At 39.1% G+C, this 23217-nt stretch overlaps 1 protein-coding gene across 1 annotated transcript in view; it reads left to right on the top strand.

Annotated features, from left to right (window-relative positions):
* Positions 1–22754, top strand: part of Atp6v0d2 (ATPase H+ transporting V0 subunit d2) — a 42470-nt gene extending 19716 nt beyond the window's left edge. The window contains exons 3-8 of the mRNA XM_005362348.3: positions 12561–12739; positions 15576–15655; positions 16877–16954; positions 20764–20940; positions 22251–22325; positions 22428–22754. Of these exons, the coding sequence (XP_005362405.1) occupies positions 12561–12739; positions 15576–15655; positions 16877–16954; positions 20764–20940; positions 22251–22325; positions 22428–22589 (751 nt within the window). The 3' untranslated portion in view covers positions 22590–22754. The remainder of the gene's footprint in view (positions 1–12560; positions 12740–15575; positions 15656–16876; positions 16955–20763; positions 20941–22250; positions 22326–22427) is intronic.
* The last annotated feature ends 463 nt before the right edge of the window (positions 22755–23217 follow it).

Raw genomic sequence — 23217 nt, 5'->3', positions numbered from 1 at the left:
GGAATGATGCATGCAGATTACATACAAATACTATGCTATTTTATCTACTTGAATGTCTGGGAATATTAGGTATTTGGAGTAGGGATTTGGAACAGTAGGCACAGGGATGAATACAATGAGAAATCTTGGGTTAAAGATGAGAGATACTGAGAATCTCAGGCTAATCTGAAGAAACCTTAAAGATTCATTTATAAGGGGTAACCAATGTTCTTTACTGTCTCATCCATGGCCTACAGATTATCTGAAGGCTTTGCTCTGTGCTGTGTGTTCAGGTTCTATAGACTTGGGCCTTTTAGTACTAAAACCAGGCAAGTCCTTAGCAGTCTAGACAGGAAATGAACACCATGACTCAGGTTCAGTGAGAATGTCTATCTGAACGAAGTAGATGTGTCCTTGAATGGTGAAAAGCCAAGACAGGATTAGACAGCAACTGTCACAAACTCGGGCATTCAGTCAGGCAGGGGCGCCTACAGACTTAGAGCAATAGCTATGACGTTAAAGGATCTGCAGAGAAGGCAGACACAAGCAATATTTAAAATGTGCATATATTGAGGGAATAACTGAGACATGAAAAGAATTTGTGCTTAGAAAGAGGAACTCTTTTCATCTGGGTATGGACCTAGATGTTTAAAGAGAAAGGAGTGGGACATGAAAAGAGCCTAGCCAGGTTCAGGGCTTTTATCCTAAGTAAAAGTCAAGAAAGGAGGACTTTCCCAAAGATGCCCAAGTTGACATGCCTTCCCTGTGCCAAACTGTGACCCTCTCTTGATAGTCACTACCATATATGACAAGGACTGCATTCCTGCTGTGAGACCATAAGATGAAATGATTGGACGCTTCCACCGCAGCTGGCCAGATAACTAAGCAGTGTAATGTTATGTCTTTATGCTCTTTTCTCATATGACCAGTGAGAGGGTACCAGCTCTTAGGACTGCTGTGTACACAGTGCTCATTCAATAACTGCCAATGCTGCTATCATAATTATTTACTGGGACATATTGAAAAATAATCTTCCTAAGTCTGCAGAGCTGTTATGTAAGTACCCAGTATTGTACTCCAAGAAGCCCTGTTCTAAATGTGCTGCATTCCTTCTTGTTTACTTATTTGTTTTTACTTGTTAATTCTTCCTACTTCATAAAGTGAGTGGAATGATATATTTAGGGAGATAATTCTGTTGTTACTATAAAAGATGTGTTCAGGTGATGAGACAAAGCATAGAAAATACAGAGGAAGTTATTTCTTAAATTTGCACTGGAAATCTTGGCAGGGGAGATAGGAAAGAGGGGATGGTTACATTGTGGTTAGACACTTTTAGGAGTTAGAGGTCTCAGAATTTAGTATCTAGATTTGTGATGAGTGAGGGAAAACAGCAGTAGTTACTAGGCAGTCTAGGAAAAAGGAAGAAATAATTTACAAGGGTTTTATTTTTCTCTGTAGACAAAAGAAGTTCAAAATCCAATGTGAATTAAAGCATATAATGTAAATAAATTACCATTTATGTCATCATTGCTTGACATCTTTGTATAGTCTCTTTCTATTCATTTTTAAAGGACTAAAATCACTGTTGATTTGAAACATTAGCTTCCTTACATTCATTGTCACCTTTTTTCCAACATAAATAATATTCTGACATTGTTTTTAAATGACTGTAGAGCCTTCCCTCTGGTTCAGATTATTTAGATATGTTAAGCTTTGTGTTTCCTTTTCTCAAAACTTTGCTTATTATATACTATGTTCTTATTTCCACAGTCAAATTTCCAATAATATTTTGTGATTGGCAATAGTGGCAATCAATCTTGACCATTAATTTGACTGGATTAAAAGATGCCAAGAGAAAAGCAAAGCACACCTGTAGGTGTGTCTGTGAGAGACTTTTTTTCCACCAATGGCTAGAACTTAAGGCCTCTCTCTGATCTAATAAATAGTTGACTCTATGGATAGGCTAATATTTTGAATAAATTATTGGAAGGTGATGGAGCTGGGCCCTGGTTGAAGGAAGTAGAAGGCATGTCTCTAGGGCATGCCTTTCCTGCCCCCCTCATGTCTTCATGATGTCACAGGATGTCACAGGTGTCACCTGATGTGTTGTGCTGCTGATCAGATAAATATTATTAAACTTCAGGTAGCACAAGCTTTACTTCTGGCAAGCCTTTCTCAATTCACAAAAGTTATGAGCGGTTTATGTTCAGCCTGTGTGAGCAACTGCAGCGAATCCAGCTACCAGGTCAGTGTGAGTGGAAGGCTCTGCTCTGCCACTGCTTCCCACCATGGTTAAGGAAAACTTCCGAAATGCTGAGTCAGTCAGTCTTTCTCTTGACTTGTTTACATCAGGCTCTGTCACAGTGATGCAAAGTTACTTACCTCAGAATCACTCTTCATTCCTGGTTGTGAGTTTCCAGCCGAAAAGTCTTTCTCCCAATTTTACACAAGGCTCTGCCCGAAAGCTTTCACAGTCTCCAGAAATTCCACCAGAAGCAAGGACGTGGCTAAACAGTCTCACCTGCAGTGACTGATAATGGCCTCATCATTTTAACCTCCCCAGCCCTATAAGAGCTGAAAACACCAGCGCTATTCTGCAGAATTGAAATCTGGTCTGTCTAAACTGGGTGATATTTGTTGGATCATCACATGTTTTAAGAACTACTGCAAGTGAGGATTTGTGCAAGAGTCTAATATTAAAAATAAATTCATAAGAGTTTTGTTTTCTAACTGTGAAAGAATTATTAAGGGTGCAAATTCCAAGATTGTGCTTCTAAAAATCATGGCTTAGTGGGTCTTGGAACATGTCTGTGAATCTGCATTTTCTTTAATAAGTCTTACAGGTGACCCTGGTGCAGGTTGGGAAATTCTCATAACCACGACTCTACACTGTGCTACTTTGGGACCCTCCAAGAAAAAGTCCTTTAGTCATTCAAAGCCTTGGTTTCCACTTAAGGAAGAAATGTCATTTTATACAATATAGAGTTATGAGTTTAATTCTAAAAAAGGGATTAGCTTCGTATTTTGTGATAGCAACTGCTAATAAAATGCAGAGTCTTTGGTTAAAAAAATGTTTAGTAATTTCAAGAGAAAATGGGATATGGTTAAACCAAATGAGGGTCCCTCGGATGTTACATAAATCGCAGATTTGTGAAAAATCACCAGTAAGCATATTCACTTACACAATAATTAAGCACATCCAGTCTACCTTCACTCAAAAATCTTCAAACATGCAAAAAAAAAAAAAGTAGCAATTTTTGTTGCGAATGCCATCACGATGTTCACCTGGGGAAGTGAGGAAACGGTGCACAAAGAGGCAAACATCCAAGCCAAGCTTGTAGGAAGAGGTTGTATAGCTATGTGGAAGTTGTGAAACGAACAAAGAAAAAGAGACCAGTTTAATACTGCTGCTAAAATTAGCAAAATTCGCCCCCGAGGATTAAGGATAATAAGGGACTGGGTGTGGAGTAGTTTAGGATGTCTTCCCTTGCAACAGATTTTCAAGTGGGATACAAATCTGGGTCAAAGGCAAGCTCTTTCCTTTGGGCTTTGTCCATGAGCTGCCTAACCATGAATTGTCCACCAGGGGGCGGGGTTGATCCTGGTAACCTGGTTTCCAAACTGTTTCTCCTTCCTTGTGATTTCATAACCTTTGTTCTTAGGATACAGATTAACATCTACCTTGGTAGTGATCCAGATATCTGTGGTCCTAGTTTTAGTTTATGTTCCTTTTTTTTTTTTTACTGCAAAGAATCAGTATGTTTTTAAAAATTAGTTTTTAATTAGAATTTAATACTCACTACAAGGAAGTGCATTTATAAATGCTTTATATGTATTGAGCTCACTTAATTCTCACAACAACCATACTGAGTGGCATTAACATTATTGGGTTTTTTAAAATATAGGAATACATTAAGTACCGATGTCCCAAAGTTCCATGGTAACCATACATATGTTTTGATTATATCTTTCCTACATATTCCATGTGAAAAGTTTCAGGTATACACATGTTTACATAGAAGGACAATTTTTTAAAAATATTTATTTATTTATTATGTGTACAGTATTCTGCTTGCAGCACCAGAAGAGGGCCCCAGATCTCACTACAAATGGTTGGGGGTCCCTATGTGGTTGATGGAAATTGAACTCAGGACCTTTGGAAGAGCAGTCAGTGCTCTTAACCTCTGAGCCATCTCTCCAGCCCCAGAAGGACAAATTTATATCATTAGCTTTATTGTTTGTTGTAGACTATAGCACTGCATTATAGACATTGTCTATAGGTTGTCTATTTCATATTTATTATGAATTTTCCAGATAATATTTTAGACAGTGAACACAGTATATTGTATTATTTTGGGTACACCATGATTTATTTAATCATTCCTTTTTCTTTATCTGGATTGATTGATTGATATATCAGTTTTAAAAGGCCTCTCTGTAAATCTCAGATGACTGTGACTTCACAGTCCGCCAGCCTAGGATCCAGAGCACTGATATTACAGGCACCACCTTTAACTTGTTTAATTTCTTTGGTATTTCAAGTGGCTCAGTAATCAATCTCACCGCAGTTACACCTGTTCTTTCATGTGACATCATTTCTTTAGTATAGATATTTAGAAGTGAAATTGCTTTGTCAAAAGATAATCATTTTTATATTTTACATATTAGCAGATTATACTTCTCTCAGACCCTCTACTATTCACTAGGATTTGTTTCTTCTCTGTGTCAGAAAGAAAAAAATAACAGTCTATAAAACCTGCTCTGAGTGATAATTGAACACACTAAAGATGAAATGTTATATTGCTTTACTGTGAGAAGCAGACTGTAAGAGATGGTTCCAGCATGTTTAACTGACCTAACTGACCACAAACATACTTTTATCTATTAATAGTTTTCTCACTTCCTGAGAAGCTTCAAGTTTGCTTGAAGAGGGGGAACCATCTTTTTCATATAATGATCATTCTGTGGATAGAATAGTTACTGAAAATGCAGGAAATGGGCAATTTCCACTCCCAGAGAAGGATCAGTTCACACACTTGTGTGAACATAAAGAAAAGAAAATGTTTATTGTATCCCTGTTCTGCTCTAAACCTGGAACACTCAAAAACATACTTAGTAAAGTCCTTGTCTTTGCAGATGGTTAGGAACTATGAATAGCTATATTTCAAATGAACACATGAAATAACTTACCCAAGAGCACACAGTTGGAAATGGCAAAATTAATAAACAACTCCAGATCATACATTCCATTAAATAGGTAATGAATATTTGTGAATGAATGTGCTGAGTATTTCTTACACTCATCATTGCTTCTGCCAGTATACATGCATAGAAACCAAGACACAGGGACAGAGAGAATAAACAGTCAGACAGACAGAGATTCCCTTCCAGCTGAAGGCATCTCTCAGGTTTATTTTTATTTTATGTGGATGTGTGAATACCTATGTATGTATACCAAGTGCTTGCCTGGTTCCAGAGGATGCCAGAAGAGGGTGTCAGATTCCCCTGGAACTAGAGTTACAGGCAGCTGTGAACTACCTGATGTTGGTACTGGGAACTCAATCCCAGTCCTTTTCAAGAGCAGCAAGAGCTCTTAACCAGCCCTGAGTTGTAAACATTTTTAAAAGCTAAAATAAAAATGCATCTGACTATTGCCTGAGAAGGTGAGAGGGGTTTGAACTTTCAGCATCTTTATGCATGGGGAAAAGACAAAGAACGTGACACAGGTGTGGAAAAAATGTAAATAAGTTTGAGGAATTTTCAGCAAGTCTGGTCACTCTCTTAAATAATAAAGAGATGAACAGTTACAGAGTTTGTGTGATGCACAGTAAGCAACATCCTCATTTTTGATGTTAGCTATTATAGGCAATGCTAAATGAGAAGTAATTTTTCAGTATGTTATTTTTAGAAGGAAAATGAATGTGACAAACAAAAATTAAATCATTTTGAAAAATTAATTTTCACTTCCTCTATTTTAAAAAAAAGAAGCTTCAGAGAAATAGAAATGTTACTGAAAATGCAGAGGGAGCAGAATGTTTGTGTGTGTTCTGATTCTCAGCAGTGTATTTGCAAACCATTCAGAATGTCAGGACTTCCCCATGGCGTACATCTGGTTGGGTCTGAATTGAGCAATTCCACAACTTAATTAGATGTTTATCAAGTCAAACCTTCACTTGAAAAATTAAGTGGAGAGATACAGTGTGGCCCTTATTGAGTCATAATGAATGACAAGTCAGCCTGTATGAGTAAACCAGTACTTTCCATTGAGGAGTTTCACTGGGGGCTGAAATAAATTGTTTTAAAATGTACCAAATATGTCACACACAACATACACACACACACACACACACACACACACACAAAGATCTGTTTGTGAACAGTTATATCTGAAATTATATGGTATCTTCCTTTCTCTGTTTCCCATGTGTGCAAACATGACCTAGTCAACATATCTAAGAACTCTGAGCACCTAAGACAGTTGTCACAGAGCACAGATAGAAGGGTGCTGGTGTGGTCTCTTAGGTAGGAAAGAACTGGAGCAATCAAACTTTATGTAAAAATGTAAAAAAATCAGTCCACAAGATGACTCATTGAGTAAAGATACTTATCTACCAGAACCTAGTGGAAAGAGAGAACTGACACCCTCATAGTGTGCTCTGACCTCCACACACACCATAGCATGCACACCCCAACCCATGAAGTAAACCTATGTAATAAAGACATGACTTCCAGGATCAAGCCACATCAAAATCACATACCTTTAGACCATATATCTAGTATAATCACCAAATTATACACTGTTCATTTGAGGCCAAAGAAAGAAGTTCAGACTGAGTCTTCAGTACTTCCATCCAAAACAATTTCAAGTCTTTTTATGTACAAAAGTGACTGTCACTTAGGACAGCCACTGGTAAGCACTGCTTCCATTTTTGTCTGGGGGGTTTCATATTAGCATATGTTAATTATAAAATATAATGACATCATTATAACATCTTTATTTATGCATATGATATACTTTAATAACACTGTATTAAAGTTAATGATTTCATTACCAAAGAGAAAATTAACATTTAGAATAATGACCATCCAAAGACATGAAGAGTTCAAAAGTACAGAACTGGCCACAGAGAGATGAGAAAGAGAGAGAGAGAGAGAGAGAGAGAGAGAGAGAGAGAGAGAGAATAAGAATGTCAACTGTTTTTTTCAAAATACCTATAAATTAAGCACTTAAAGCTAATCCCCCAAAGCATAACCAGCTTTCCGTTTTAATTTTCTTTATTATTAGTGTGTGCATGTGTGAATACAGGCACACTCATGTAGATTTCAAAGGATAACTTTGGGGAATTGGTTCACTCCTTCCACAGTAGGTTGGTTCCAAAGATTAGACTCAGGTAAATGGCCCTGAACTACGACATCACCATGGCTCATGGTCTTTTGGATGTCTCAGCCTTCTACACAGCTGTTAGGCTTCTTATCCCCACCTCCTGCCCTCCAAGAGATACGGTGAAAATTGAAAGGGTTCTTTTAGGCGATCTTGTCTGTTTCCAATTTCCTGGTGAACCTATATATGTTTTCCTTTAGGTTCACCTTATTACCTAGCTTCTCTAGCATCATAAACAATAGTGCAATATCCTATGTTTATAGCTAGCATCCACTTATGAGTGAGTACATGCCATATTCATCTTTTGGTGTCTGGGTTACCTCACTCAGAATAGTGTTTTCTAATTCTATTGATTTGCATGCAAAATTCAAGACGTCATTGTTTTTTACCGCAGAGTAGTACTCTAATGTGTAAATGTGCCACATTTTCTTTATCTATTCCTGCTGAAGGAGCTGCGGGCAGGCTATGTTCCTGGCGCCTGGTCACCCACATGATTAGCTTATGCCCCGAAATAATTACACGGAAACTGTATTCTTTTAAACACTGCCTGGCCCATTAGTTCCAGCCTCTAATTGGCTAGCTCTTACATATTGATCTAACCCATTTCTAATAATCTGTGTAGCCCACGATTACAGAGCTTACCAGGGAAGATCTTAACCTGCGGCTGTGTCAGGTGGGAGAATCATGGCGACTACTGACTCGGCTTCTTTCTCCCAGCATTCTGTTCTGTTTACTCCGCCCACCTAAGGTTTGGCCTATCAAATGGGCCTAGGCAGTTTCTTTATTAATTAACCAATGAAAGCAACAGATTAGAAAGAAATCACTCCCACATCAGTAGGGCATCTAGATTGTTTCCAGGTTCTGGCTACTACAAATAATGCTGCTATGAACAGAGTTGAACAAATGCTTTTGTAGTATGATTGAGCATCTTTTGGGGCATGATGGGTTCACCCACTGAAACAGTCTGCCTGAGCTAAAGGGAGCTCACCAACTCCAGCCAGACTGGGAAGGCACAAGCATAGGACAGAACTAGTACCTTTGAATGTGGTTGACAGTTGCATGGCTGGGGCAGACTGAGGGGCCACTAGCAGTAGCACCAAGATTTATCCCTACTGCCTGTACTGGCTTTTTGGGATCCTATTCTCTTTGGATGTGTACCTTGCTCAGCCTAGATATAGTAGGGAGGGCCTTGTACCTTCCACAAATAAATATGCCTTACCCTCTCTGGGGATTAGATGGGGGTGGGGTGGGGGGGAGGGTGTGGGGAGGAAATGGGAACTAGAATTGGTATTTTTTAAAAGTCTAATACACCCCCGAAAAAAAGAAAGGGTTCTTTCATTTAAAAGTAAATGTAAAACCACATATGAAGAAATCTCCAGCTCAATAAAAATATATAAACACTGCAAAATTTTTCATATTAAAGATGTGGATTTTCACGTTCTATTTCCACTCCTGCAGAGACCAATTTGTAGGAAAATCTCCTCTCAGAGTGTATGGCCTTCTTTAATTCGAGGCACTCTCCTGTGTTTTCTTATGACTAACCCTGAGGTCAACCATTCAAAACTGAATAAATATTTCCATTCTTAAGCTGAGGAAATGGAGTGTTGGAGAACTGGCTTTTAAGTGGCAGAACTGGCCTTAGAATCATGTTTATCTCTTCTCAAGTCATGGCTCTTTCTAATGTGACGATCTTAGTATGATTTAAAAACCGCTTTGATATGCATGGGTTACTTTAATCTACCCCATGGCCCTAGCAAGTCTGCCCCTTCATGTTCTCTGGTTCCAAATTTGTTTAAAAGAACACTCTATTTCCCTCTGTTTTGATACTTGTTTACACACCCCCTTCAGTCTTGAACCCTGCTCCTCTGTGTCACCAAATGCACGTGGATTGCCAAGCATGCTCTCACCTAGCCCAGGCGTTTGCAATTGCCAACCTCCCCCCACTCACTCTGATGACTGTCAACAAATTGCTGTCGGATTTGACAGGGTTGATCTGCAGGCACATTCTCCTCAGCCCTAGCCTCGGTGCCCTCATCTGTAAAGTCTTGGCAGTGAATTGTCAGGAGGCTTGAATGAGAACTTGCAAAATGTTTACCACTTAATACAAACTCTAGAATGACTAGTATTTACTTATAAGTTTTGAAGTAGGATCTCACTATATGGCTCAATTTGACCTCAAACTTCGGGTCCTCTACCTCAGTCTCCCAAGTGTTAGCATTACAGGTGTTTTCCACCACACCCAGCCTAAAATGTATTTTTTACAATTTAAAATAGTTCTGAAATTGAGTGACTATGCTATGATTTCCTCAGATGCCAATATCATAGGCATAGAATAAACTATTAAGAAAGGGGCTAAGAACGGGGAGGTTGGTGTAGACTATGAATAGTGGTGAAAATTACCCTGCCGGAGAAGGTACTGATTTTGGATCTGTGACCAAATTTATGTAAATCTATCTGTGAACAAAATTACCTAAAGCAAGAGTTTGAACTAGGTAAATAACCAGGTGACTTGAAGTTAGTGACCATATTCATGGCCACAGAGCTTTATGTATATTACAGCAAGAGAAAGTAATCTATCTTCTGAGCAACGTCCTACCTCCAACAGCTGATGGTATTGATGTGTGATGGGGACAAGGAGGGAAGGAGGAAGACAGAAAATAGATATCTCCTAATCATTCCTTTCCTAAACAATGCTATAAGAACTGGTGTTATTGCTATTTTAGAAACAAGTCTACTCGAAGAATGAGTTGAAATAAAATTCAAACCAATCCGTACTACCCTTGTCCTTTGTGATAAGAAGCCAACTTCTGTATTAGCAAAAACATAAGCACATGTAATAAACAGTCCACACAGCTGTGCAGGTGATTACATGTAGGCAAACCCTCCTCACAGTGCTGACTTAAGTTGCAGAATGTCAGGAATACATATGCCGTTATATTATAGAGGTGCAGTGGGGAATAGCAAGGGCCCGAAGCTCACCAAAGACTATTAAATAGTAGTAAATCCTCTATCAGGTAATTGCCTTTGAGCCTAAAGGGACAGTTAGATAAACAATATCATGCAAGTATCATTTTCAACAGATAAAGAAGATTCTAAAATTTCATAATGTCTAAATTTGTTGCTGCTGTTTGGAAAACAAAGAAACTTTTTATGAAGGATGATTAACTGCTTCAAGAATGCTAGTTAGAATTCTCAGTGGGGTAGACTGTAGACTTTCCATGGCAAGGCAGACTTGCTTTTCCACCATAAAATGAATTGGTGAGTAAGCATGTAACCTATGCACCAGGCCCCTGCAACAGCATTTCCAGTATCCAAATTGACCACTGCAAGGTGTCACTTTTCAAGTCTATATTGTGGTGCAGTCCCCACCATTGTCAAACATGGTTTGTTTGTTCATTTACCAGTTGACTGTCCCTTCCCTCCTCCAACCTGTCACCTCATTTTCTCCACCGCTTCTCCCCCCTTGGCATTACACATTGCCCTCTCTCCTCTTTCACATGAAGCAAATACTGACCTTCTAAATTGAAGATGTCCAGCCCATGCAAGGCTATTTTCTCCTTGCATTAAGGGCAGCTTGTCTCCAAAGCTACAGAGAAACCCTATCTTGAAAAACAAAAACAAAAGAAAACAAAAAAAAAAGGTTAGCTTATAGTATGAGCTCTCTCTCTTTGTCCTTCTCATTTCCTACTCATTTAAACATACATTGATCATCTTTGCCTTTCTCTCCCCCTTTCCTCTCCCACAAACACACTCTACTAAGTGTTTTTACTAGCTTAGATGGTCTCTTAGTTTCTGTAGCATATAGACGTCTGTGTCAGTGTCTACCTTAATGAACCTGTGGCCATTGACACTTTTTAATATCTTCTTATAACTTTCTAGAACTTTTTGGAGTTACTGCCCTGGCTATCCCCCATCTGGCCATTTTTCTTCATACACTTTATCACAGGTTCCTCCTGTGGTCACACAGAATGAACTCTTTGCTGTTATCTTAGTTAAGGTTTCCATTGTTGTGATGAAACACCATGAGGCTAGGAAAATGTTTATTTGGCTTTCATATCCTGAATCTCTGTTCATGGAGGAAGCTAAGGCAGAAACTCAAATGTAACAGGAACCTGGAGGCAGGAGCTGGTGCAGAGCCATGGAGGAATGCTGTTTACTGGTTTGTTCAGCCTGCTTTCTTATGGAACCCAAGGCCACCAGCCCAACTGTGGCCCTCCCACACCAATCAGTAAGCAACAGAATGTCCTATATGCTTGCCTACAGACCAATCTTATGGATGCATTTCTCAATTGAGGTTCCCTCTGATCAGATGCCTACAGCTTGTGTCAAGTGAACATAAAACTAGCCTCCACACATACTCTTTAGGGAGTGATCTTAATCCCTCTCAGGCTTTGTCTTCTAGCTTTAAACTGCCTCCCCCTGTCTGTAGATATCTTTAGTTTACACTTCTGAGGGTTTCTGGCTCTTTCTTGGTTAGCTCTTGGTTAAACTCATTCTGTCCAGAATCTACGTGATCTGTAAATGTCTTCTTCCCACATTGTCTCTCCTCAACCAAAAACTTCCCAGTCTACTCATGGTCCTAAACACTGAAAACAGAGTAATACAAGGACTAAAAAGTACTGTACTTGAATCAGACTGCCAGAGTTTGGGTCTCAGCTGTCCTATTTGTTAGATGTAGTTGCTATCATGGGCTACATTTGCATCTATCTGGGCCACAGGTTCCTCAAATAGAAAATGGAAACACCAATAATACCAATATTACAGTGATGTTATGGAGAGTAAATAAAATAACTTTAATGAAGCACTATACTCTATATGTATGTATTTACCTTTTCTTCCATTTTAATGTTAAACATATAGACCATAACATTACCTATAGTTGAAAAATTCAGCATTCACCAATATCCTTAATATCCAAGCTCCTCCCTTTATCTATCATGACCTATCATGAGCAATCTTGGGCCCACCCCAGTGATCTAGACTTTATGTGTGTGTGTTATCTCAGATGTTCTTCCTTCTACCTTGAAAACCTCTGTCCTCCAGGACTCAGTGCTATATGTCAAAAACTCCACCCATTCTTCAAACTTGAATTTGAATGTCATTTCCCAGGGAGTCTGATCTGTGGACTTCTTCAGGGCCCAACTACAAAATCACCACACTACCCAGGTAATTGTTCTCTAATGCTTGGGTATTATTCCAGATGCAGCTATATGATAGACAATGTAATTCTGCTCATGAATGGAGCATTACAAAAGAAGTCTGTGAAAGAAGTTCTAGCCAAGTGTCACCCACTGGGCCGTTTCACGGAGATGGAAGCAGTCAACATTGCAGAGACCACCTCAGATCTCTTCAAGGCTGTGCTTGTTGAAACACCATTAGGTATGGAAACTTATTTTTTGTTTTTATTTGTTTTTCTTTTGTATTTTAATTTTCTTATCCATTTTACACACCAGTCACAATTGATCTTCCTATCCCTCCTCTTATTCCCCCACCCTGCCTTTCCCCACTGACTCCTGTAAAAAGGTAAGGCCTTTCATGAGGAGGCTACAAAGCCTGGTTACATTCAGTTGAGTCAGGACCAAACTACACTACTGTCTTCCTCATGCAGAAAGCCTAGTTTGGTCCCATGCAGACTCCAAAGCTGTCCATCTAGAGTCTGCGAGTTCACTCAAGACTGATTCAGTTCTCTGTAGATTTCCTCATCTTGATCTTGTCACCACCCCTTGCTCATATAGTCCCTCCTCCATCTCTTCAACTGGACTCCTAGAGCTTGGCCTGGTGCTGGCTGTGGATCACTGCATCTGCTTCCATTAGTTACTGGATGAAGGTTCTATGATTACAGTTAGGGTAGTCACCATTCTGATTACAGGGGAAGGCCAGTTCAGGCACCCTCTCCACTATTGCTAGGAATCTTAGTTGGGGTCATCCTTGTGGGTTCCTGGGAGTTTCCCTTGTACCAGGTTTCTCCTTAGCCACATAATAGCTCTCTCTATCAAGATATCTCTTTCATTGTTTTCCCCCTCTGTCCCTTCCCCAGCACTGCTATCCCATTCCCCCATGTTCTCATACCCTGTTTCCCCCTCTTTACTGTCCCATCCTTTGCCTCCAGTTTACCCAGGAAATCTCATCTATTTCTCCTTCCCAGGGTAATCCATACATCCCTCTTAGGAGCCTCCTTGTTACCTAGTTTCTCTAGTACTGTGGGTTGTAGTCTGGTTATCCTTTGCTTTACATCTAGTATGGATACTTATTTGTAAAATGGCCTGTGCATGTTAGCATAGTCATTAGAAAATGTACCTTCAATATGAAACATTTTTATGAAAGTAGTTTTATAATATACAGGTTCATAGTTGCTGACAGGACGTCTGAGCTGGGCATGGTGGTATATACATGGTGACTAAAGAAAGAGGTTGGCAAATCTGAGGTCAGTTTGGTTACACAGAGAGACTCTACTTCATAAAAACAAACAATATCAAAAGAATCATCTAGGCCTAGGGAGATGGCTCAGTTGGTAAAGCAATTTTCTTTCAAGCATAAGGACTTAAGTTTGTGCCACAGAATCTTGTAAGGAAAAAAAAACTAAGTATTGTCGCACATTTGTCTAATCCCAGCACTAGATAGGACTTGCTGGACCCCTAGCCAAGCCTATTTGGCAAGCTCCAGGCCAGGGAGAGAGATCCTATTTCAAGACACGAGGTGGGTGCCTCTTAAGGAATGATACCTAAGGTGTCCTCTGTCTTCTATTTGTATGCACACACACACTCCCACACACTCACACATGTGTGTGGGCATCCATGTACATAGGAATATGTATACAAATGTACAATACACAGAAAAATCATCTAACCTTGCTTTCTTGTCTCTCAGATGAAGACACTTGAAGCAATCTGGTCTCAGTCATTTATAAGCCATTCAAATTAAGGAAGGGACTGGAGCTCATATCCCAACCACCAAATCCATATGCTTTATACCAGGAAATAGCAATTATGTGATAAACTTGTACATGCTCAAACTATGTGTTCCCTTTCTGTTTTCCTTATCTTTCATATTAAACTCTTATTTAATTCTGGTCATATCTAGGGACTATTTTGTTTAAAGAAGTTTATAAATGTCTTTGCTATGAGCTAGTTGAGAACCTCTATTAACTTACCTAGATCAATTATAAAATGACACAGAGAGACATTATAATTTCAGTATAACTTACCACCGATAAAAATATCATTGTTCAAAATGTTAATGGGAAAAATTTCAAGCATTATTACCGTCAGAATTCTAGATGGTAGCAATTCCTTATTGACCATAAGCAAAATAGCTTTCATTTTAAATTGGGGACCAGGAGCTGGAGAGATGCTTCAGTGGTTAAGAGCACTAGCAGCTGCTTTGGAGGACCTGGGTTCAATCCCTAGAACCCATGTGGTGTGTTCCAGAGAACACAGCAACCTCTTCTAGTCCCTGCAGGTACTGAGAATACTTGTGGTGCAGACATACATCAAGTAAAACACTCATGCATATAAAATAATAATTAAAATAAAGTAATTTGGGGAGCAGGGTTAAGCACAGGGTATTTTGCATGCTAAGAATATTCTCTACCCATGAGCCCACACTCTGAGCCAAAATAGTTACCCTTCAAACAGATATTCTAAAAAAAGGCAAGGGTGTGCTAGGTCACGTTTAATTATCTGTGGCTTAGCTAGTGCAGCCTGGTGGAAACAAGGTGAGTCTGGGATGAGTGAACTGTGAATCTGAAGCCAGACTTTGCAAGGTCTCAGTATAGTGACTTGAGCAATTTAATTTATCCCCATTTTCCTCATTTCAAATCCTAACAGTTTTGAAAATGAATTTAAACATAATTTTAGTAAAACAATGTGCCTGGTATAAATTTGGTTGCAGGTGGTAAATATTACTATAAGGTTGTGTTAGGGTATAAGGAAGGAATTGCAAAAAGGAAGCAAGTCTTAAATGACTGTTTCCAAGGTTGTGAAAATTAAATAAGCTAATGTATATCCATTGTTTGGTACAACATGTAGTGCCGAAGGTTCACACATGGTAAATACTTAATGAATAACAAGTTCTATCATCCTTATCAATATTTGCCTTACCCAGTGTGGACTGCTACTCCACAGAGTTTTCATTAGCTGTGAGCACACGTGGTGGCACTATACTTATTTCCTACACTTTATCGTCTGGCTTGTGATTCATATTCTTTTGCTTTCAGCTCCATTCTTCCAAGATTGTATGTCTGAAAATACTCTCGATGAACTGAATATTGAATTACTGCGCAATAAACTATACAAGGTAATTGTTCTTCCAGATGTATTTTTCTTGATTACATAATATAATATATTGGAGTTCTTTATTATCAAAGTTACTTTGCCCATTGACCAGCTTCTGCAATTATGAAGTGATGCATATTTAGAACATAATTTTTATTGTTTGGGCTCATGCATGCATGTCAGTTTATTCTATCCTTTGCTCTATGTACAATGCCTGAAATGCAAAATGTGTTGGTTAGATGATGGTGGATAGGCAGATAAATTTGTGGGAAAACCATATCATAGGCAAGCAGCATAGGCAACAGGCATTCTCTTTTATTGTATCCGTCTTTGCTGTAGATCTTGTTATAAAACTTTGAATCTTAAAATTAATCTGTCCATGTAATTTTAAACCTATGCCAGCATTACCAACTTGTTGACACAATGTCATATGTGCCACTGCATGATTGCCAGAATGTCTGAATTCTGTTGCCACCATTAGCATAGACTGTATACTATAGGGCAAGAAAAGTCTTCCAGTGACACTCTCATAAAGTATATTAATATATACCACTGTGGTATATAAATAGTGTGTTAAGCTAAAATACATAGTCCTTTCAAAGGTATTTCATTATAGGCATTTTTTGTTTTATAAAGAGACACTTGAAGGAGGCACTCCTGAGATGTAACTAAGAGAACATTGTGTTCTAAGCTGTTCATGGGCCTTAACTGGCTCAGCCTAGTAGTAAAGCTGTGATTTGTGCAATTCTTTTCCTCTTATAAACATGAGAGATGAAGAGACATGAGGCTTCCTTGGTAGAATGAACTTAGTATTGAGTTAGTTAAGTATTAGATCTGGAATACAAGCCCAGGCAGTCTAACCTGACAACCTAGGCTCTGCTTTTCAATATATTCATGTAGTCAAAACCAATGTGTCTTATGAAATTTAATATCAGAGTTACTAAATCATTTGCAGAGTTCAGCAAAGTGCTTGGCACTCTTGTTGGAATAGCTGGAGTGAAGTACATAAATGCCTGTTAGGTAACTATACACTGTAATAAGTGCAATTTTGTTCTTTTATTGAGTTCTTTTTAGTCTGGGTCACAGGTATACTAAATCTCTATTAAATTTACTATGGAATATCTCCTATGTTAGAAGCAATTCAGTTTCCATTAGAGCATTTTATATGCTATGAAAAGATGACCTAGACATTTCTAGAAGGAAATTATTCATTTCATGGTTTATAATCTTCTTTCTTTCTAAGTCTTACCTTGAGGCATTCTACAAATTCTGCAAGGATCACGGTGATGTCACAGCAGAAATTATGTGCCCCATTCTCGAGGTAAGAAGGACCCTTTGGCTCTGCTTTTGTCAAATGAGTTTGCATACTTGTCCTTACTTTAACCATGTTGTATTTCCTTATCTCAGAAGTTATCTGAAAATTCAATAAGCAACATCATTTGATGTCTTAAGAAGTATTTTCTTGAAAGCCAGCATTGTGCTCAGTGGTTGAAAGCTTACCTAAAATATATAGGACTTTGGATTCATTTCTGCCAATGCAAAACTCAATCAGACAAAATTACTTTAAATATGTGGTTATGATTCCAGTTGATGTATATATAGAAAGTAGGTTATAATTCATTAAACATTTTATATTACTAACAACTGGTAGGTTATGAATATTTTCATAATATCCACTCAAACTCTCTCCAACGAAGGAACATTGAACAGCAGGAATATCCTGTAGGTTGAGCCCACAGTCCATTATAGCTCTATTCATGACATGATCCTTATAAAAGCCTAAAACTAAGGCTACCTAAGCAGTTCTCCACCATTCCAGCTTTGAGCAGAAAGAATATAGTTCAAATGCACCAAAACCAGGAATTTGATTATGTGTGGGATGCTACATCACTGTCTTCTGTGGAACTAATGTCAAGACTCTTTTTTAAATTTTCTCTTTATCACCACAGAACACACCCAGGCTCAGAGGTCCTCTTGACAGAAGCTTGACTCATAGGTGCATGGGAGATTAGGGTGGACATCAAGAGAGGCTGGAGTTCACCCCAGGGCACAGATCTCACTTAGTGTTTAACATGCATCCCTCGGTGGCTTTCCAAGACTCTTGAAAAATAAAAGGAATGCTGTGTCAAACTGTGCTTAGGAGTGATCAAAACAATATATTTAAACATTTTTAATTAGAGTGGAGTTCGCTACAAGGGTACACATCATACCAAGAGCTTTCAGACAAAAGGAACAAAGAACATTAAAGCATAAAATGAATTCATAAGAAGACATATCAAGTAGGATGGATACAGAAGCACTTGTTATGATAAAGAGAGCTTTTGATGGGAATGCCCCTTCCCCCTCACTGCAGGGAGTGTTCCAGTATGCAGACCTATGGAATGGAACTTGTGCTTACAAGCTAAGGAATAAACTATAAGGAATAAACTTTGTTATTACAAAGGCAAGGCATGGGAAATGAATGGATTATTTGGATAATTCATTATAGTCAGTTAGAGTCATCTGCCTGGCATGTGAAGTGCTTCCTGGTGTCTCCCCATCTACCTGTCTATCCAATTTTACAGTAGCTTCCTTAGGTGTTTAAGGTGTAACTATCCTCCAAATACATCATGTGTTTTCTACTGCAACAATCTCCTCTGGCGTGGCCTCTGCTGACTTGATGTCTGCAATGCTGCCTACCCTGTCATATTTCCCTTCTTAAAATTCTAACATCTTGCAACTAGAAAATACCAAAGAATATCTGGGACAACTATCTACATGTTACTTATCCTACCCTATCTTTCATTTCAAGGATTCTTATTGCCATGAACAATCCACTTGTAGTTCTTCTCTTATCGCTGGAAGTTCTAAAATGCTTTACAGGATTGGCTATATGCAGGAGCCAGAATGTAATTGCCTTTGCTTCCAAATAAAGCTACCCTGCTTCTGACCCACCCATAAGTCCCATGAGAGCAATCAAAAGGACTAGTGGAAATGCACTCTCTCCTGATAGGAAACACCGGTTCTAACAAAAGTGTTCCAGTAGAGCTGTTGCAAGCCCGGCTTTGTTATTATCTAGTAAGTGTGGAAAGTGATGAAGGACGACAGCTCAGGTCCTTCTTTTCAACTTTCTTGGGCTGGTGAACAGCCTTGGAGTCTTCTTAAAAGGCAGAGTGTGGTTCAGTAGGTTTAACTACAGACTGTGGTTTGAGAGTCTGCATTTTTAACTTTCACTGATGTCAAAGCTACTTAGTCACAACTTCAAGTAGCACCACTGTAGGAAATATGGTAAAGAACTCAAAAGTGATGAAATCAGTCAGGCTGTTCTGTTAGATTCAGTAGAGAGTTAGAATACTCTGTGTGATGAGCATTGACTCCAAAAATGAACAGCAAATAAAAAAGACAGGGCTCTTCCAAGAATTAAGAGCAGGAAAAGGAAAAGTACAGAGATAGATGTTAGAATGACATAGTAAGAATAAAGTACTTCAAGAACCTGGGGAAGAATTTCTGAGCCCACCAATATTTAAGATAAGAAGAGGAGGGACCCTTGAGGGAGAGAAAGGGGGCCTAAGAGAAAAGATGTAAGAACTAGTAGATGGGGAGGAGTGCGGGGAAATGCTTTCCTCTGGACATGACATGGCTGGTACATACACAACTCATAGCAGCTGTGGTGACCTATGTGTAACCTGCATGGGGCCATCTCAGCTTCCAATCCCAGGAAGTAGAGAAGAGTACCTGAGGCCCGACCCCTGCTGAAGAGCTATTGGTGGCTGATGTGGCTGCTGGGGAAGAGAGAATTACTTTTCTATAGAGATGTGGTGTGGTAGGAATGGGTGAATCTGGTGAATGACCTCATACCCATTCATATATGGGAAGCACAAACTCAATGGGTTAAAGGTAAATATATGTTTATATATTTATATGCATATGTAAGGAGTATATACAGATATATATTTTAGGATAAAAGAGAATAGAGGATGATGGAATATTTAATGTGGATATAAGGGAAACTGAGAGATAGCAGAAACACGGAGAACAAAGTAATAGGAATGAAATCTCAAGAAAGATAGCAGGATTATTGGAAACAGGATTGATGGAATAGGAGCTCAGCAGACTATGGTGTTCAGCACTGGTCCTCAGTACACACTGACCTACCTAAGGATCATGAAGAATAAGACCTTACAAGGAAGATAAATCACCCCAAGCCACATGATTCTTAGCTACAGAGATTCTTAGAATCAGAGGTCAGTTATTTAATGGTAGGTCATTAAACACACACACACACACACACACACACACACACACACACACAAAACCCAAACCATGAAATAAAGATGGTCTGTAGTATGACATTTAATTCTATAAAATAAATAGGACTAGGGATGTGGCTCAAAGGTAGAGTTGGTGTGACATGCATGAGGCCCTGGATTGGATGAAAGGACCCTGCCAAGGTATGCCAGCCACTAAGAGAACAAACACACCACATACAGCAGAGTTAACGCAAGAGGTTTATTTGGAGACAGGGATGAGAATAGCGGAGTGTGGACACGAGAAAGGCAAGCAGACAGACAGAGAGGCAAGAGAGCAAAAACAGAGAACTGTGACAGAGGGACACTTTTTTAAGGGGTACATGGGTCACATAACTAAGGCAACCTGGCCATCTTGGCAGGAACTAACATTGGTTCCTCAGCATCACAAACAATAACACCAACAATAGTGACAGGAACAGTTAAAGGGGGTTAGTAACATGTAGTGTTGCACATTTTTGTTGTTCAAACACCTTGGCAGACATGTTTACTTGCATTGTCTTATTCTGTCCCTGTGTGCACTTTAGTGGTATTCTTACCACCTTTACGGAAAACACATTCATTACTCTTGTGACCTACGTTGAGCATAACATGTAAGTAACTTGTTGCAGGGAGCCTGGGAAATTAAGCTTGGTGGGGTTTCAAGAGTCATAGGCCATCACAGGGCTGGGCAATCTCTCCAAGCAAATTACACCTTTTCAAGGGGAGCTAAAGGGACATAAGTAAGACATGCCTACATTGTAAGTAAACATGGAAAGCAGATCACTTCAGAGATGCAATTCTGTATGTGCCATGTGGTGTTAAAGATTATTGGATTTGCTGTTTTCATGCCTTTCACTTTCAGTTTGAGGCCGACAGACGTGCTTTAATCATTACTCTGAACTCATTTGGCACTGAATTGAGCAAAGAAGACAGGGAGACCCTCTTCCCCACCTGTGGCAAGCTCTATCCTGAGGGACTGCACTTGTTAGCTCAAGCTGAAGACTTTGAGCAGATGAAGAGAGTAGCAGATAATTACGGAGTAAGTGATTTCCCCAGCACCCTGAGTGCCTTGCAGTACTTCAGCATGGGCCCTTTGGAAGCTCACATATCCATTTAAACACCTCATCCAAACTGATATCCAGATGGCAGCAAGCAGTGCCTCTTTCTGTAATTATGCCTCCCAGAGAAACACTTCAAGTTTCTAGGCCAAGCTGGCTGGCATCTTTTAAGATCCTGCCAAGAAAGCCTTTGTTTAAATCTCCCAGGAGTGGTTATCTACTGAGTACGTCTTGAAATACCTTATAAAGCAACTTCCCCAAAAGGCTGGGACAAGTTTCTGGAAGTGAGAGTTCATGTCAAAGTTACATCAAACAGCCTGACCTCAATCGTTCTTTGAAATACCCACTGGAAGAAAAATATAAGATCTCCTGAGTCAACTGGGAGCATGGGGATCATGGAAGAGGGTAGAAGGGGAGTGGGGAGAAAAGAAGGGGAGTGGAGAAAAATAGTTCAATAAAAAAAATTTTAAAAATATATTCACTGAGAAAGCAGAGTCAGTACAGAACTTCTATAGGGACTACAGGAGAACATGGGATATGTATGGGTTTCCCCAACCCCTTGGCTGAGAGGCAGAAACTGGGAGAGGAAGGGAACTGCTCACTGGCTTTCCCTCCTTCTGCCCTCAGCACTCTAAGACAGTCTAGAGTTCCTCATACATGGTTATTCTTCTTCCCCAGATTCACTTCCTCAATTTTGTGGGTAATCACATGTATATCCCGCAGTTGACTTCCTCAGTTTAAGAGTGACCCTGGTGTTTCCTTGTAGATTTCCATGTCCTTTTAGTAAAACAGTCAGCCAACAGTATCTATAAACCTTCTTAGTCTTTCATCTATGATGGTGGGCAACACTTTAGTATAATGTTAAAATTTGAGCTTCTCCCCAGTTTTTACTCTTTCTTCACTTGAAATTCCATGAGATATATCGGGTGTCATCTCAAGGACTCACAAACCTATACTAGTCAAACTGCAAGGGTTCACTAAGCCTAGTGTTTTTATGTATGAAAATGACAATGTACACTAGTAAAAATATGGCGTTTCCCTTGTACTTGTAGCCCATTCAGATTTCAAGTGAGAAAGTAAAAAATTTGTTCACCTCTTTGTTTGTTTGGATTTGTTTGGAGAATGGGGGTGTCAGGAAGTGAAAGGGCATTCAGGCCTTCTGTACAAATTTTCTTTAAAGGACACACACACACACACACACCAATATCTATATTTCTAAGGAAATGCATTTATATGAATTTATGAGAGATGAAATATCCTTTACATTTAAATTCTTGTCTTTGTTTTTAAGGTTTACAAGCCTTTGTTTGAGGCTGTAGGTGGTCCTGGGGGAAAGACATTGGAAGATGTTTTCTATGAGCGAGAGGTACGGCAGAAGTGGAAACATTATGGTTTATATGCTTATGTTGTTATCATGGGCTTTAAATGTTCTTTCGCTGATAGTCCATGTCACCTTTTCTTTCCTTAGGTGGAAATGAATGTTCTGGCATTCAACAGGCAATTCCACTATGGTGTGTTCTATGCATATGTAAAGTTGAAGGAGCAAGAGATGAGAAATATCGTGTGGATAGCAGAATGCATCTCACAGAGACATCGAACTAAAATCAATAGTTACATTCCAATTTTATAAACCAATAACAAGACCTCAAATGCAGAAAATTATACATGTTGAAAAGAAGCTATTGAGGAAGGAAAAGTGATTGTGTCTTACGTTACCTAGATCATACAAAAGTAAGTCATATCTCCTTTCCATGAATTGTATGTTCCCTGGGAGCCCAATAAACGGAACATGAAACCAAGTAGTACCTTCTTATTTTCAGCAAATCTTAATCATTTTTTCATGTTTATATCTCATTGCTCACTGGTCCTACACATTCATTTTAGTTGACTTGATAGCATTTTTCATACTCTCATTTAGTTATGTTAGAATCAAACCTAAACTAGTATTTCACTCTTCCTTTTCTGTTCTTCTCCCCAAGCTCAAACACTGAGTGTCTGATCTACTGGTTAGCTGTTCACTTTTTCCATCAATTCACAAAAATGCAAGGCTGTGTGTAGCCATCATGCACTGCGTTTGGTGAAGGCACTAGGATTGATAAGCCTGGGAAAGACAGATTTCCAAGATGTTAGTGTTGCTAAATATGTTAATAAATTAGATTCTCTCTCTCCCTCTCCCCACTCCTCCCTCTCACACACACATTATATACATATATGCAGAAGAAAGATAGAGACAGATCGATAAACAAAATATATACATA

Source organism: Microtus ochrogaster, linkage group LG5 (assembly GCF_000317375.1).
Source record: "Microtus ochrogaster isolate Prairie Vole_2 linkage group LG5, MicOch1.0, whole genome shotgun sequence".
Classification (NCBI taxonomy): domain Eukaryota; kingdom Metazoa; phylum Chordata; class Mammalia; order Rodentia; family Cricetidae; genus Microtus; species Microtus ochrogaster.
Note: the sequence above shows the minus strand (reverse complement) of the source record. Positions and strands in the feature narration are given on the sequence as shown.